The 17,674-nt window shown below is 40.0% G+C and overlaps 1 protein-coding gene and 1 long non-coding RNA gene across 3 annotated transcripts in view; one reads left to right on the top strand and one right to left on the bottom strand.

Annotated features, from left to right (window-relative positions):
* Positions 1-17,207, bottom strand: part of LOC131274036 (protein IWS1 homolog) — a 97,023-nt gene extending 79,816 nt beyond the window's left edge. For both annotated transcript variants that reach the window (XM_071208955.1, XM_071208956.1), the window contains exon 1: positions 16,825-17,207. In XM_071208955.1, coding sequence (XP_071065056.1) covers positions 16,825-16,861 — 37 coding nt within the window. In that variant the 5' untranslated portion in view covers positions 16,862-17,207. The remainder of the gene's footprint in view (positions 1-16,824) is intronic.
* On the top strand, positions 6,554-9,795 carry LOC131274043 (uncharacterized). Its single transcript, XR_009181251.1, has 3 exons — positions 6,554-6,622; positions 7,086-7,201; positions 9,639-9,795. It is a non-coding gene; the product is annotated as an uncharacterized lncRNA (long non-coding RNA).
* Positions 17,208-17,674: the final 467 nt, after the last annotated feature.

Here is a 17,674-nt window from a genome sequence, read left to right as displayed (position 1 = left end):
TAAGAGGTAGAGTCAAAATGTGAACACAGGCATGAGGCCCATATGCTGATACTCTGAATAACTCACTCTCACTTGGCTCACAGACATGGTTCATTAGTGGCCACGCAAAGGATTTCCATCATCCATGTATAGACATTTGCCCAGAGGGCTCCTAAACACTGATCTTATATGTTAGGAAGCCTGAGGGCCACATAACCCAGGCTACCATTAGGGGCATTTTATGAGATACTTAGACATAGCTGTTTGTGTCAAAAGCAACAGAAGTCCTCATGTTTCTGCCAAGCTCACAGATTGTCAGATTGTGAGGCATCGGTAGGACAAGCCTGACAATCTTTGCCAGTGCTGGGTCACTGCTAAGTACCTGGCCCAACCAGAAAATAATCAGGGACTTGTTTTCATCTATTTGATAACTTTATCACCTTGAGCCCTTCAAATGATCAAATCTAAGCTACACAATAACCAATAAGATTGTAAAGTCCCACTTAGTCATTAGCCTACTTTCCATCGCCCTTCTTGCAACTCTCTTGTAGCGTTGGTATAGAGCCTCAGTGCTCAACCTGTGCCTCCCTCCTCGTGAACTGGCCCACTGTGGCTGGTTAGTGTGAGCATGGAGAGTCACATCACTCAATAAATGTGCATAAGTGATAAAGAAAAGGAAGATGGAGGGAAAATATTATGTAGTCACAATTGCTTATTTTGAAATGGTAGCGTATCAGTATTATCAAAACCACTGTAATTATCTTTATAAGAAAGGACTAATGATTCAATACAGTAGAATACTTTGCCTAGAATTAAATCCAGTCCACCAATAAAAGTTCGCTTATTATAAAGAGAAAAATACTTCATAGGAGATGAGAATTCTAGCAGGAGCACTTTGAATGTGTGGAATTTGAAATGATCTCGGAAAGTTCAACAGGACAGTGACAATTAGTCTAGCTTCAAAACGGTCAGGAGGAATGATGGGACTCTGTCAATGAATCATAGTGTCTGTTTTAGTACCATTTATAGATTATTTCACGTTACAATGGGATGCCGTTACATACACAACCAAAGAAACTTATTTCTCATTTGTTTTCTGCTCCTGCTCTTTACAATCCTTCCACCCAGGAGGTTGGTCCAGCAACTGATCATTCCAGGCTTATTGTCCATCTATCCCCTTGCTCTCTTGGCTGTTACCACATCAGGTGCAGCTCTCTTAACAACCAATGAGGAGCATCCCAATGTACTGACAGTGACTCTATCCTTCTAGCTCCCCCTGAGGACCTGGTGGAGGAGATTCCTAGGGATAGGTCAGAGGAGGAGGTCCCATCTAATTCCAAGGTAAGGTTGCCTTTCTTTGTCTGAGCTGAAATTGTCACTTTATTATTTTTCAAATGAGTTCAGATATGAAAATCTGACCATGTAATTATAGATGATGTATGATTCCTTTGTTTGGGGGAGGCTTCAATGGGAACCTATAATTAACTGACCCTGGATTCAAGAGGGTGGCAGCAACCAAGTACACAGTACAGTGACTTTTCCTCACTGGCAGTTTTTCCTCCTAGGATTTAAAATATTTTATCACCCAACCTAAATTCTCGACCTAAATATACTTGAGAGAAGCATCGTTCAGGAAAAGCTTGTGCCATTGCACACATCTGTTGCAGTGATTTATGGAGACTCATTTGACCCGATTCTCATTTGCTTTTCTAAAGGTACGCAGAGAACAAAAGCCGGTGCAAACACTATACAGCATGGTCGAGCCCTCAGAGTACTGTGGGTTTTTTGCTTGTTTTTTTGCCTAATTGTAGGTGGCCTCAGGAACAAGAAAAAATGGTATGTATTGTGGAATCGCTCACTTATTGAGAATGAAGCTAAGATTAAATAAAACCCAGGCTTTTGTGGTTCCTGTGGTGTGGGAACCCTGAAATCACTTTCCAGATGGGAATGAGTTATGGGGACTGTTTATGTTCTGGGTAAAGAAAAATGGCCATGTTCTACAGTCCTTGTAAACAGCTGTGTTCCCTTTAGGTGGTGTGGGTTTGCATGTGGCAGTTGAGTGGGAATTGCACTTACGAATAGGTTGTGATTGTGAAGGTTAGGTGAGGGTGAGTGTGTTTCCCTGTGAGGTATTTCCCAACTATGCAGGACAATTATTGTCAACTTTCTCAAATGTATCCCTTCATGACTGCACACTTTACATATACTGATTCAATCAATCCACAGAACGACAGTATTAGGGCTTTGTTTAATATTTCCCCACACCTTTGGTGGAAAAACTGTGGTGCAGAGATGAATAGCCTAGGATTTCAAGCTCCTACGTATAGGAGCCTCTTTGTGAAGTCAGGCAGGCAGCCCCAATGCTGGTGATGCCCCAAGCCACTATCTTCATTCACTGCTCAGCCATGGCGTCAGTGTACACCATGCAAGGGAGGCTGAACCTCCACTTGTATTCCTGGAAGTATCCAACCTGCAGAGACCCCAATCCTTACTCCTCATTGTAAGTAGTCTCAGTGGTGTCATGAGACCAAAGAGGTGACAGATGCCTTTACCCACTACGGCCTCGACACAATACCACACAGAGAAAGCCCCCATTCTTGTGGTCAGAGATTCTGAGAGGTGTTTACTGTAGTAAATCCTCCAACCTGACCCCAACCAGATAAGTATCAGGGTTATGTTTTAGTGTATTTGATAACATCATCAACATGAGCTTTAGAAATGTTCAAATCCTGTAGCTCCACAACCAAGGGACAGTGACAATAAGAACTCAAGTTACCGCTTCATGACCAGCCTGGTGCACATGATGTGGGCTATGGGTGGAAGGCTCTTTGTCTCTTCAGAGATAACCTAAACTATCTGTGACTTGTGGGTGTGGGATGATAAAAGGCTGCAGTCCTGCCCTGGGTGAGCAGGAAATAGTTTAACAATGCAAGGTCTATAAACTTAAGTATTCAGGGGAAATGCAAACCAAATATGCTAAAAGTTATGGAATGCCTGAGGTCCATGCTAAAAGCTTACCTAAGATGTGGAAATATATGCTAATTCAAGCCTATTGAGAACTGAAACAAAAGGACCATTTGGCCTTTCCTCTCTGTATAAAAGGGACTAAAAATCTTGTTCGGGGCTCGGGATTGAAACAGAAAGTTCCCGAGTCCGGCTGGCCCTCAATAAACCATTTTTCCTTCTCAAACTCATTCCTGAGTCCTGGCCTCTCTATACTCAAATAATTGAACTTCTCCCAAATTCTACAACACACATAGTCCTTATTTCAAGTCTTACAGCGGAGTTAGAGTCTAAATGCTAACCCCACACTTCCCCTTAGCCATGGGGAGTGTAAACATGGACAACAAACACAGTCAATGAACACACACACGGGGTATAGAAAAGGAAGACTGGAAGAAAAAATATTACATGATATATAACTGTCAATTTTAAATGGTAGTATTTTAGTAGTTTCCAACCTTGTTTAATTGATTATATTTGTGACAAATGATTAGTGAATAAATACAATAGAATGTTCTCTCTAGAATTGAATCCAGTCCCACAACAAAAGGTTATGAATAAAAATGTCTTTAAAACAATTATTCTATTGTTACATTTTGGGAAGAAAATACATTGTTGGCATTCAATCAAGTGCAAAATCCTATACAACAGCTAATAAACGCAGTGTAGTATAGGTGGAACTATGGAGGCTAAAATGGTTTTTGAACATGTCAAGATAGTGGCATTTGAGTTTGGCTTCAAAACGGCAGGAGGAGTAATGGATTGCACAAGACATGGGGCAGCTTAATAGTGAACCCTGTGGTGGATGACGGATTTTTGTTAACAGTACGAACATGCGAACATTCTTAATGTGAATTACAGCAAATGTTTAATACAAATACATGGTGCTGATAATAGGGTGTTTTATGGGGAAATTTTTCTCCATCAACTATACCTAATGCAAGCTTTAGACCATACTTAGTAGTAATATTTGGATGTTATTTTATCAATTATAACAAGCATTCCACAACGATGCAGGATGTTTGTGGTAGGGTAGTATTATCCAAAGGGGTGCTGAAGCAAAGCCCCAGAAATATTCTGGTTTTTTAAAGGGTATTTATTTGGGGTAGAAGCTTATAGTTACAAGGCCCTAAAGAGTCCAACTCAAGGTACCCTAAGTGGCATTTTCTCACCAAATGTCTGTTACTACATGTTGAACAAGATGGCTGCTGACCTCTTCAGGGTTCAGCCTTCCTCTTTCCTCTTAAGGCTCCATGGGTCTAGCTTCTTCTGATCTTAGCGTAGGCTGCCATAAGGCTCATCTCTCTTCAGGGCTCATTTCTTTCCAGGCTCAGTTCTCGTCTCTTCACAAGGTCAGCTGTTTACTATCAGGGGAACAGCTCTTCTCTCTTCCCAGGGCCCCTGCCATGTCTATGGAGCTGTCTCTCTCCCTCTGTGTATATTCTCTGTGTGCCTCCCTTTGTCTAAAAGTCTGTTCTATCAGCCCACCAAGGCAGTGGGGAACTCAACGCTGCACACCCTAATGATGTAGTCAAATCAAAGCCCTAATCTTGATTTAATCAAGTAAATGCAAAGTCTTTGAATTTAAGTCAGTCAAAGGGTATCATGCCCAGAGGAACAGGTCAGTTTACAAATGTAATCAATATCCCTTTCTGGAATTTATAAATAATATCAAACCACCCCAGGTGTTGTATGGGGATTCTGTATGTTACACATGATTCTCTTGTAAACTCCCAACTTCTTTCAAAAAATACAAATGAGAGAAACTATATTATCAATTATTATTAACTACTTTCTATTATTGTTTTAGTATTAATCATTTGTTAAAGATGGTGACGAGCTAATAAATGTCAAGCTAAACCAATTTTTCTTCCTTGTACCTTAAATATATTTGTTTTAATGATCTGGATATCCTTTTGTTTCTGCTACTTTATCATCACAGTAAATAATGAAGCTTTTTTGTTATTGCTACTTTACATTATAATCAATAATGAAGCTGTCATTTCTCAGAGCTTACTAAAAGAGGCAGTAGAGCATTATGATTAAGATTCCATACTCTGGAACTAAACCACATAAACTGAAATCCCACCTCTGCCACTTAATTAGTTGCATGACCTTGGGCAACATACTTAGCCCTCTCATCAGTAAATTAAGAACCAGTGTTATTGCCCATTTATCTTACCCATTGGCTCTTTTGCAGTTGTTTTAGCATCTGGCCTTTATATGCTTACTCACTCCAGAAAGGGACTCCAAAGGCAAAAGAGAGAAAAAAGACCAAAACAGTGCTTTTGATTTTCAAAAGAGGTTTTTAAAGCAAATGACAGAATAGTATTGAAAGAAAAGGGGTTTGAGTTAACATAGGCTGCTCATTTTTTGTTTTGCTTTGTTTAAAAGTACAAGCTCTAAAGGTCTCAGGGCTTAAAGAATTTTCTTCCCTTTGAACAAGATATTGAGAATAGAAAAGAGGCAGGCTGGCACACTCCCAGACTTGATGGAGTACCCATGTGTGTTTATGTGGAGGGAGAAAGAGAGAAAGAAGACAATTTGGGCAATATGTCCTATGGACCAGCCACTTGCATCTCAGGATAAGGGCTGGTAGGAGAGTGAGAATGTCCAGTTACTGAAAACTCAGAGCCCTATGCTTGCCTTAGGAGGAAGAATCATGCTTTTCTTGGCATCCAGCATGGTGTTTGAGCATCAGGAAAAATGTGACTTCTGCAGTCACACAGGACCCTGTGCATGGTTTAATGCTTGTAGCCGTCTTGAGATTCTTAATACATTTTAAACAAGGGACCTCACATTTTCATATTGAACCAGGCCCCACAAATTATGTATGTGATCCTGTCTATGCAAAGGGGCCTGAAACAATTCTGAGTACCCAGCATATAATAGGAGACTAAAATATTATGATGATTTCCTCTACCCAGCAATGAGGCAAGTGAAGTGGTTGAGAGACATCTGACAGACCTGATGAATCTTTACACTGGGGACAAGTATGCAGAACTGGCCTACACAGTCTGAAAAGTAAAGATCAAGGGAAACAGGCAGATGCTCCAGCCTGATGCTTTGATATCCTGTAAGTCTCCTGGAACTCCTGGCCCCCGGGGAAACACAGAAGGAGACCTGCAGTAGCCTGAGACTGTGTTTCCCATATGCTACCAAATGGGGGCTCAAAATAGAAATAGAAATATTTTTAAAATGACATATTTGTATGCATGAGGCACGAGCTGTGGTTTTACCCTACAAATCCATAAATAAAAGTTTGACTTATTTTTTAAAAGGCAGAAGTGATAAGAATTCATCAGTGAACAATAGCATGTATTTTCCTACCCTTTGTAAATTGACTATTTCAAGTTGCTTTGGAATGTCTTTAATGACAAAGCCAAGGACTGCTTCCTTTTATTTTCCTGCTCCTCCCTTTTGTTTTTTCCACTCCTGAGCAGCTCACTCTATACTAGTTGATAACTGCCTCCATAATACTCTAAATCCCTTGCCCAAGATAAACAAAACACCATTAGTAATCCAGAAGAAACAGCACCAAGCTACTGACTGTTATTCTCTGTCCTCCTAGTTCCCTGAGGGCCTGTTGGAGGAGCTTCTGAATGCCAGAGCAGTAGAGTAAGCTCCATCTGATTCCAAGGTGAGGTCACCTTTCTTTGTCTGAGATCAAGCTGTTGCCTTCTTGGTTTCCTTCTTTTTTAATCCAGTTGGGATAATCTGACCATGTGCATTATAGGTGATATGCACAAAACTATTGGGGAATGTCTTCAATGGGAGTCTATTACTAGCTGATTCCTTTCTCAAGAGTAAAATCACAAAGGCAGCACCAACTTATAGACTATATGGTATTAGGCCCACCCTAAGGAGCAATATTTTTACCTTGGATCAAGAATTTTCTGTCAACCAAAATGGATTTGAGAGATGCATCAGTGAGGAAAAACTCATTTCTTTTCCACAGGTGTCCCCGCACCGGTTTTGGCTTTCCTTTGTTTGACCATTCTTTCCTATCTGGTATTCTAAAGTCACCAAGAGGACAAAATCCTTCTGGTAGCATTACATAATAATTTATAATTCTCACAGTGTTTTCTTTTCTGTAATTGCAGCTGGCCTGAAAAGAAAGTGTCAATGGTAGGTGGGCTGAGGAAAATAATCTACATGACAAGAAATGTGGGTCTTTCTTGCTGGCTTCAGTCAAGAGCCCCCTGATTAAAACTCCCAGGTAGGAACAAGGATTTGGGTATGGGGAAGTAAATGGGTATTTCAGACAAGAACTAGAGTGATGTTTCTTGAATAGTTGGTTTCTGTGTAGATGGCATGGGTTTGTGTTCATGTGAGTGTTGTGTGTGTATATGAGTATGTGCTGTGATTCTCAGTGTAATGAATGTGATTGCCAATGTGCATGTGTGAGATCCTATGTCTGCTGTGTGCCTTCCTAGATTTCTCTCCTATAACCAGCACAATTACCTGTGCAATCCCATAATAATTTCCTCAAGGACATATACGTATGTCCATATTTTCAAGTTATATACTTCAAATAATACAGTTCATTGTAAGTCAAGTATGCCTCAATAAACCTGGAAAATATCCCATAACAACCCAGGAAAATGTTCAAAGGACTCCAAGTGAAAATACTGTGTTACAAAATCCCTGTCATTAGGATTTAATGGGAAGAATTCATTTAATAGTGAATAGTATAGCCTGTGTAGAGCACTCTCCTTGCCCCTAATGGCACTTTCATTGACGATGATAAAAGAAAAGCAGCCATATCTGTTGTTTTTAACATAGGAGAAAAGAGAGGCTTAGAAGCTGAATTAATTTTGCAGAAATGCAAAGTACCAAACAGGAAACTAGGCACTGAGGTATTAGGTGGTTTGATACCAAAGCACAATCTCATCATGCCTCTTCTGCCTGGCAATCTCTAATCCTCTATGAATCTGGCAACATTTGTCATTTTTAATTCTTGTTACTGAGCACCACACCACCAGGGCATCTGCAGCACAAGTACATGTCACCCATTTGTCCAAAGCCCAATTGCCATGTGTGTTAGTAACTATGATATAGACAATGCAGAGTGAACATGCTCATCCTCACAAAACATCTCCTGGGAGGCTGCTCAGAGTCTGCCGCTGAACTCATCTAACCCACTGGACTCTTCTAACATAGACCACATCCACAATAGTCCAACTTTCAGGGTGATAAGCTTGGAGGCTTGTGCAGTAACAGTCCAGCAAAATGGGAAAGTGAGAGGCTGAAAGAATTCCATCCCCACTTCTCTTTCATTTGCATACTGTTTCCAATGTCCTGTTGAAGGTCTCTGACTCCACAGAGCTCAGGGAAGGTCTGAGAACCCAGGGTAAAGAGTTCAGGTGATCTTGGGTGGCCAGCCTGGTCTCAACTGGAAAAGGAAGGGTCTGGTGTGCCATTCTCTCAATTCAATTTCTTGGTGATATCTGTGTTCCTAAACAGTACCTCCAATTGGCTTGTGGATTGGGGGTACGGCTCTACCAGCAGCGATGAAGGTAACAATCCAAGTCGGTAACAATGTTCAAGGAAGTACCCAATGGGAGAGAGTTCCTGGGAGCAGTTGCATTACCCCTTCTGCATTGGAGATGGAGGAGAGGGGTGTGAAATCAGGAAGTAAAGGAAATATTTAGAGATCTGCTTTGTTCTTTTCCTATTTCAGTAAGATCATAGTAAGAGATACTATAATGTCGTGGTCAGGAAGACATGGACAAAGCGATTGCCTTCTTAGAGGGAAAAGGTGGACAGTCTTCCCTACATTTAGAGTATGTGAGGACTGGAAAACGGATTGTGGAGATCTTAGACCAAACTTAGATGGTAAAGGTGAAGCAATCAAGGCCCAAGGAATGCAATGTTGTCATAAGGACAAAATTATGTGCTGGGATAAGGTCATAACCAGGTGAGAACAACAATAGTTCAAGCTCTCCCCTCAACCCTAACATTTTCCTTTCCTTTTACAAGGATGCCCCATCATGGTTACTGCCATGGTACATTCAGAAGCATTCTTCATCAAGTCAGATGATTCAGACACGGGGATGACGAGCTGCATGTAATTCATGTCTTCTGTCTTTTTTCATCTATTCCTGTTCATAAACTTCTCTTTGTACCTCTCCCATCTTCTCCTCTTTTTATGATACTCATCATGAAGGATTTGATCTCATCTAGGAAGTTGAGGTCATGGGTTTGAGAAGATTTATAACAACTTTCTACATCCTTCTCAACTGCTTTTTTAGCATTTCCATCATTTCCAAACCTACTATGCAGCATGCACAATCTCAAGTAAACCAGAATGTAACAGGGCGGGAGCTGGGCTGGGAGTCAGGTGCCTTGGGCCACTCTTTTGGAGGGCACTTGTGAACTTGGTTCTGGGCTGGACTCTCCCTTCCCAGGTATGTTCCTGCAAATGGTATCTCTGGACAATCAAGTGTTTTCTGTTCCTTACACAGCTTAGTACACTGTTTGAGGTGAAGGAGGAGTCTCTATTCATAATTTCTCTTTTCCTAGAATACCCAGAAGCCACCGAAGAAATGAAGAGGAAAAGGAAATGTGAATGTGGAGTGAATAGGATGAAAAGGGGAAGGGAATTAAGTTACACACGTTACATTTCTTTCCTAACTTTCTCTTTGGCACTTCAGGAAAATCAGTAAAACTAAGGAGAACATTGGCGTTGCCACAAATGAGGGTGAACATGGAGGTGGAGACAAGAACTGGCTGGTCAAAAATAAGCACAGGCAAGTAGAGTATATCCTCACAGCCTCTTCTCAGGGAACAAAACCTCATTCTATACAAGCCACAGCCTCCAAAGGCTCCTTAATTTGCAGGAGAGGGCACTAGCCCCTTTTAAGCCTTATGTGCACTCACACTGCATTCTTTGTGAAGATCGACCCTGGATTAGTTCAACACCTCAGCCCTGCTGAAGTGAAGTTTGCACTCATAATCCACTTACAGTCAACAAAAGCCTCTCCTGTTTATTAATGAGTATGGTGAACAGGGTGGAGTGAACCTAAATGCCACTAACTCAGGTCTCTGGCAAAAGGGTATATTAGGCTGCTTTAATCAATACTGGTAACCAGCTGGCTCAAACAGAGGAATTGATTGTCTCACAGTTTGGGAGATTAGAAATCCAAAATCATGGTTTAGGCTGCACTGTGCTTTCTCTGAAGGTGGTGGCAGCTTGCCAGCAATCCATAACTGAACCTATGCCTCCATTTCTTGGCCCTCTGACTCCTATCTCCTGTGCCTGAATGTGCCTAATTTTCTTCTTATAAGGTCTGCAGTCATATTAGATTAAGGCCCCCTGATTAAAGTTGGACTCACATTCATTAGTATGATCTTTGGCATTCTTAGAAATGAGTTCACATTTGTAAGAGCGGAGGTTAGGACAAAAACATGACTTTATGGGCGGACCTGATTCAATCCATAATAAGGATAATGGCACTCTGGGGTCCCTCGCAGGCAGGTAGGGTAGGTATTCTGGGCCAGTTTCCATCTTAGGGGGAAATTTAAGTCCTGACTGGCAGTTGCCCAAGCCCTGAGGGTTCTCAGCCTCTGCTGGGTCCTGTTCAGATCCCTGGGTCAGCTCATGCCACCTTTCCTCAAGCTGTGGTTCTTGAGAAGTTTTTTAGGTATGTATAATTCATACAAACCTGAAAGAATGGTCAATGAAGAGCTCACTTGGGATGAATGAAATGGGTAGAATTGCAAGTTACTTATGTTCCTTTTATTTATTTTTTACTTTCATAATTAATTAAAGATAAACATAATACTTATAGCATCTTGTTAAAAGGAGTGTCTTCTGTAATGTTTTCATGTTGGAATATACTAATGTAAGAAAACTTATGATTTTAGTACTAGAGCCTAACTGTTTTTTAACCGAAAAGCACAGGTAAGTTTTGGTGTGTTTTAAAATGAAACTAGTTTTTAGAGAGAAAAAGGAACCTGTCCAATAGTAATGTGAAGATGCAGTCATGACTTGGACTGTGTAGGGGACAGGGGTTGGGGAAGCAGGGTTATCACTTCCATACCTATCCTTCCGATGTCCTGCTTCTCACCTGGTCAGATATATAAGACTCTGCCTTTTCTTCCTGGAGCCCTACAGTCAAACTTACTCTTCAGGGAAGAGTCACTTCGAGGGCACCCATCAAAGCAAACAGATTAAATCCATTCAGTTGGACATTTACAGACACTGTGCCACAGACGATACCTTAAGCCGAGAGTAGCAATAGGAATTCAGTGCCATTTGGATCTGGTTCCTAGGTATCGGTGGCCAACTTTGCTTCTCCAGGGTCTATTGTACCTTCTGAGTCCCGCAACACTCACCAGCAAAACCCCTCCTCCATCTGTCTCTGTGTACCCGGTGATTCTATATCCTGTGCTTTTATTGCAGATCCCACCATTGACAGCTACAAAGGCCTTAAGCTGGAGGCCCCAGCCTGAGCTTAGAAGAGCTGTAGATCATATGGTGTTTAGAGATGCCTCTGTGCTTATTCTCTTCTACCCATACCCAAATAAATTTTGGTAGAATTTAGTTAGATAAATTTAGATTGAGTTTTAGAGAAACATTTTACATTTAATGTTAGATATTACTATATTAATCAATATTTTCTCCTACTACTTGTGTTTCTTAATTTATCAAAAAAAATTAAACATGTATTTAGATCAGCATGTTAAACAAAGTTAGAGCCAAATTAATTATAAAATTTGGTCTCCCTCCTGGCTCCCACCAAGGTCACTACTCTCTCATAGAATCCTCAATGTTTGATAGTTGAACAAGTAACTGAAAATTTAGTGCTTAACTTCTGTCCTCAGGACAATGTCTTCCAGATGTTTCATTTGCTGAAATCTGTTTACTCACCTGGAAGGGATTATGGCAATAACATCACCCTTGGTCTAGCAGGATAACTTCGAATTCACTGTCTTTTTTACTTTCTTTTCAGTCTTGCTGGGGATAAAACCATCAGTCACATTTCCTTCCACAAAGACATTACCCCATTTTCACATAACACAAAATATTGTTCTCAAAAATGTTGAAGAGATTCTAATATTCTTTCCATAATGCCGCATGCTTTCCTCTAATAAATGGTTTTGTTTTCTTTAAACCATAGTAATTTCACTAAAATTTGCCTTATCTTTAGACCTTCTGTATCAATGCTCAGTGTGTAATTTTATTATGGAGCTTCAAATAAGTCTTTCCAGAAAAAATGGAGTCATAATTTTTAATAATTGCTGCAAGTATTTGCTTTTAGTCTCTCATTCAAACACTGCAGTATTCATATATTGGCCTTTCTATGCTGATCTTAAACTTTTGACATTTTTTTCTCAAATCTTTTACATTATATTAAATTTCTTTTAAGCAATTTCTTCTTTTTAACTTCTCTTTCTATTTAGGTATTACCTTTTCACTGTTTCTTCTAGTTTATATGTAAATCATGAAATGATTTTTCCCCCCATTTTTTTCTTATTCTTCCCTGATTTCTGTCCCTTCATTTTTGAGGGTTTTTTTTTTTTTCCCTATCTCATTGATGATGTTCTCTCATATACTGTTTCCTTTCATCAATGCTTTTACCTTCTTTTTGAGATAGTACATTTCACTACATAATGTACATCAAAAAGAAGAGCCTTACTTTGCACTTATACCTGTACTGGGAATAACATCAATATTTTTTTCTGTTGGTATTTCATATGATTTTTTAAAAATTTGTAGATAGAAACAAGATTCAAAATAGCTTTCCCAACAACACAGATCTGTCTCTGTCCAAATTTTCTTTGAAATTAAAAATATATATAACAGCTTTCTTCCCGATATTTCTGGGTTCTGTACTTCTACCACTCTTAAATATGGGTCTTCACTATCATTACCTCTATTGCACCTGTTATTGTCTATTTGTTTCTGCATCTGACTAGTGAATACCTCCTTTGAATGTATGCTCTTGTCTTGATGTGGAACAGCTAAAATCACTTTGCCAAACAAAATCTAGTCATTCCCTGAAAAAGGTCTATATATTTCCAGAACCAACTATCTTTAAGGGTATTTTTTATTGTATGTCTTGAAATGTATTTCATTTCTGAATCACTTCGTTCGTATATATTTATATGCACTTTATTTCCACAATTATTAGATTTTGGTTTCTTATACTTATTTTATATTGAATTTTCTTTGTTCTGTATACATTATAGTTGAGTCATAAATTTCAGTATTATTTTTATTTAGTTTTAAATTAATCTATTTTCAAACATATTTGTCTTTAGCAATGGTGATTCATTTTTAAATAACATTTTAATTTCTATTGTTTTGATTCCTAATCACATAAGAAAAATGGTATGTATATCTGGACTACATATATAGCACCAAGTAGCTTTATTACTATCCTCAGGCACAACACCAACAACCCCCAAAGCAATCTATATATTTTCCATGGTCCCCAAGGATTGTCCTTAATACCTGTCCTTGCTACATTAAAAGCACTATTTTAGAAATAACCTCTACAAATAAAAAACATCATTTAAAATGGTTTACAGAATATTAAAATTTAGGACCACATAAAAATGTTTCAGCTATATCATATCATGATCTCATTATGAACACCTGAATACATACACATTAACAAGAGAGATGCCATTCAAAATGATTAGAATGTTGGCCTCCTAAAATTAGCTAAAATTCCAGGACTTCAGAAATGCACTCCCAGACTTCCTGTACCCTGGGGGTGTTCTACTGCTCACTGAGTGGATGGTCATTGGTGGAAGTCATTTAACTCCATTAGCAGCTGCATGCCATCTACATAAATTGTAGCAACCTGTCTTTCCCTGAGATCAGGAACAAGATAAGGTAGTGAACTTTCATCACTGCTAATCATCATTGTCCTGAAGTTCTTGAGAGAGCCATCAGGCAAGAAAAAGAAATGAAAGGCACCCAAACTGGAAAGGAAGAAGTAAAGCTATTTCTATAAACACAGATGGCCTAATCTTTTACAAACAAAATCCCAAAGAATCCACAAGAATAGTAATGGCACTAATAAAGGCATTCAGCAAAACTGAAAGATACAAGATACACAATGCAAAGTCATTTTTGTTTCTATAATCCAGCATAGAACAATCTTAAATGGAACTTTTTAAAACTTCCAATCAAATAGCCTCTAATGAATGAAATATCTAAAAATTTAACAAAAGGTGAAGCATTTATATACTGAAATTAGAAAACACTGCTGAGTGACACTGAAAACCTAATCAAATAGCAAGATGTCCATTGTTCATCGACTAACTATTGTTCTGATGTCAATACTACGCAAGGGAAACTACAGATTAAATTCAAAATCAAAATTGAGTAGACTTTTTTTTTACAGAAATGGAAACGCTGGTCCTCAAATTCCCATGGAATCATTAAGTGGCTAAGCTAGCCAAGACAGTCTTGAAATAGTTTGACAATGTAAACACGCTTATCAAAATATCACTCAAATTTACCCTATATAATATACAAAAAACTAGGAAAACCTGACCTATTCTTAAGGGAAAACTCAATCAGTAGACACTGTTCTAAATTAACCACAGAAGGATTTATCAGACAAAACAGTTGTTCTGTCTATGCTCAATGAGATTAAGGTACATTCTCCTTAATTATTTTGTCCTTTTTGTTTTTAAAGATGCATAGATCAGACAAAGCGTTACATTAAAAAATATAAGAGGCTCCCAAATACACTATTCCCCACCACCCCTACTTCTCCCACATCAACAACCTCTTTCATCAGCATGGAACAGTCACTGCATTTGCTGTAAACATTTTGGAGCACTGCTAGGCCACAGGGGCTGCAGTTTACACTGTACAGCCTACACTCCCCCCAGTCCATCCAGTGGGCCATGGCAGGACATACAATGTCCTCTATCTGTCCCCATAATACCATTCAGGTATTATGAATGAAATCCAAAAAATATCTGCATATCACAACTCTTCTTCTATCTCCCTGCCCTCAGCAACCCCTGTTGCCACTGTATTGACATAAAGGATACAATTTCTTCCAATGCTAGAATCACAATAGTTCTAAAGTAGAATACCAGCAAATCCACTCCATTCCATACTCTCTTCCTCCATCTTGTGGGCCCCGGGATGGCAAATGTCCACTCCAAGTATAACCTGAGAGGGGGCTTACAGCCCACATGGCTGATGGACTGTATTATCCCATTTGCAGTTGTAGACTCTCTTGGTACCCTGGTGTGGTGGTTGGCTAGCCTCACCTCCCTTTTAGCTGACCTGGGTAAGTCCAATGAACTGGAAAGTAGGTATTGCTACTCTGCTGAGGCTCAGGGCCCAGCTGGCACATGGTCCAGAGACCCAAGCCTCCTGAGCACACACCAACCCCAGCCCCAACCACAGGTTCAGTGAAATTGACAGAAAAGGCGTGTGTAGAGAGGTCACATCTCCATCCAACTCCATCAAAGGGCATTCTCTTTCATTGAGTGGAAAGATAGGAGTTCTCAGCAGAGAAAAAGAAACAAAGAAAAGATGTAAATGACAACTTTTGATCTAAACATAAAGTTATAGAAAATTTAAAAAAATTCATTGAGCAATCCCAATTAGAGAAGACAAGTAAGGGATGAATGAATTGGTGAGATGGAATTTAGATGAGTAGAAATAATATAATCTGAGAAAAGAGAGCGAGTGAGAGAGAATTGATCCAAAACTTGAGCCTCATGATCTGTGGGGCAATACTAAAAGTTTTAATATTCATTTGAAAGACTGGGTTGAGCAGAAAGAGGCTGGTGCCAATAAAAAGGTAAGGGAAGAAATGACTGAACACTACTCTATGAAAGAGAGATCCAAGGGGCTCAAAATCTCACCCTGATACATCATAATCAAACTGCTGAAAACTAAAGATGAAGAAAAACATCTTGAAAGGAGTCAGAAAATTTGACAATTTATTTGTAGAAGAATAACAATTTGAAGGCCTTTGATTTCTCTTCAGAAAATATAGAGGCCACAAGAGAGTGAATAAACATCATTAAAGGGCTAAAAGAAAAAACCCTCAACCAGGAATACTGCAGTCATCAAAAGTTGCTTAAGGTTTAAAGGCAAAATAAAGACAGAAGGAGAGGATGGAAAAACAAGTGAATTCATCACCTGATGACTTGCTCTACAAAGATGGGAAAGGAACTTCAGGCTAAATGGAAATAATTCAAGGAGGAAGCTTTCAACTTCAGGAATAAAAGATGTGGATCAGGAATGGTGAGTATCTGGGGAGAAAGAATAACTTTTTTCCAACTGTTAAATTGTTAAATATATGAATGAATTTTGAAAAATTATAAAAATACAAAATGTTTGCAGAAGTTATACCCTAGACCGGGAACTCAGAAGACCACTTCAGCAAAGAGGGGATTAAATGATTCCTATGGCTGTAAGGTGTCCACATTTTAGTTGGGTGGGTAAAACATTAATTCTTTTAGACTGTGATACCTGTATTATTCTCAGAGCAACCACTAAAAAAGAATTCCAAAGGAATTCCAGAAAAATTGTATAACCCAAATGGTCCTTTTTCTAAGAGATAGGAATAAAGTAGCTAAAACATCAGTATACAAGTTATTAAGTGAAAAATAACTCTTGGACAAATACCTACAAGCAGGATTGCTGGGTCCGATGGTAACTCCATTTCTCCTAGCCTGTCCTTCCCCCCACCATAGTCACCTCCACCACAACAGGACTGATGCCTTCTGCTCTTTAGATCTGAGTGGCTCTCCCCAGTCCCCCAGGGGATAAGGTGGGGGATTCACAGGCCCTAACCGCAAAGATGCCACCTTCAGCAGGCTCCAAAGCATCTGAGCCCAATGGTTCACCTGTTTCTGCTGTCAGCTCGAGGGCACCCTGTCCCATGTGGATGCCAACTTTGCTGATGCCAGAGTAGAGGATGGTGGCTGTGTCTCCCAATGGGTCCTGTCTCCCTTGTGACAAACTCCATCTTCCAGCATCAGAAAGTCCAGACTTGCCAGAGGAGCCAGGGGGCTGAGCCACAGCTTTTGATGTGCCTGCATCCTGCACATATTTGGCTAAGGAGCAGCTAAGGAGCAGTCAGAAGTCGAAGACAGGTTCCTATGGCACTGGGAGTGCATATATTCTGGGGGTCAGTGGATGGTTCTCTTCCTTCCTCCCCAGGCCTGGGTTCTGATGAGAAACCTCCATTCTCAAAGCTCAGAAAGCACCTCCCTCCAGAACTTCCAGACCACTCCTTGACCTCATGCACCAAAGCAAGCACCTTCACAAGCTCATACACCTGTTTCCCACCGCTGCAGAGGGAGTGGTGTTCAGCCCCAGCCCCCTCCAGGCTGCCCCAGAGGTCCACAAGGAAGGTAAGTCAGAATGGCCATTGGTCTAGTTTGTCAGCTTTTGTGGTACCCCAGAGGAAGATCCAGAGAGAAAGGGGTTTCGATGTGATCTCTGGGGTAAAATAGATTCAAGGAATTCAAGGAATTGCTTAATCAAATCCAGTCACCATAAAGACGACATTCCTCGGCTGCCACAGAAGCAAGGGAACCCTCTGATGTTTCACCCTCAGGCAATGAAGTCACTATTCTGATTCTAGACTTGGAAAAGAAAGCAGCACTTCACAGTCAACAATGCATTGGGGGTGGAGGAAGACTGAGTCCAGCTTAGACAGGCAACACCATGCAAACTTCCAGTCTAACTGCC

Source organism: Dasypus novemcinctus, chromosome 17, assembly GCF_030445035.2.
Source record: "Dasypus novemcinctus isolate mDasNov1 chromosome 17, mDasNov1.1.hap2, whole genome shotgun sequence".
Classification (NCBI taxonomy): domain Eukaryota; kingdom Metazoa; phylum Chordata; class Mammalia; order Cingulata; family Dasypodidae; genus Dasypus; species Dasypus novemcinctus.
This window is presented reverse-complemented; position numbering and strand designations above follow the sequence as displayed.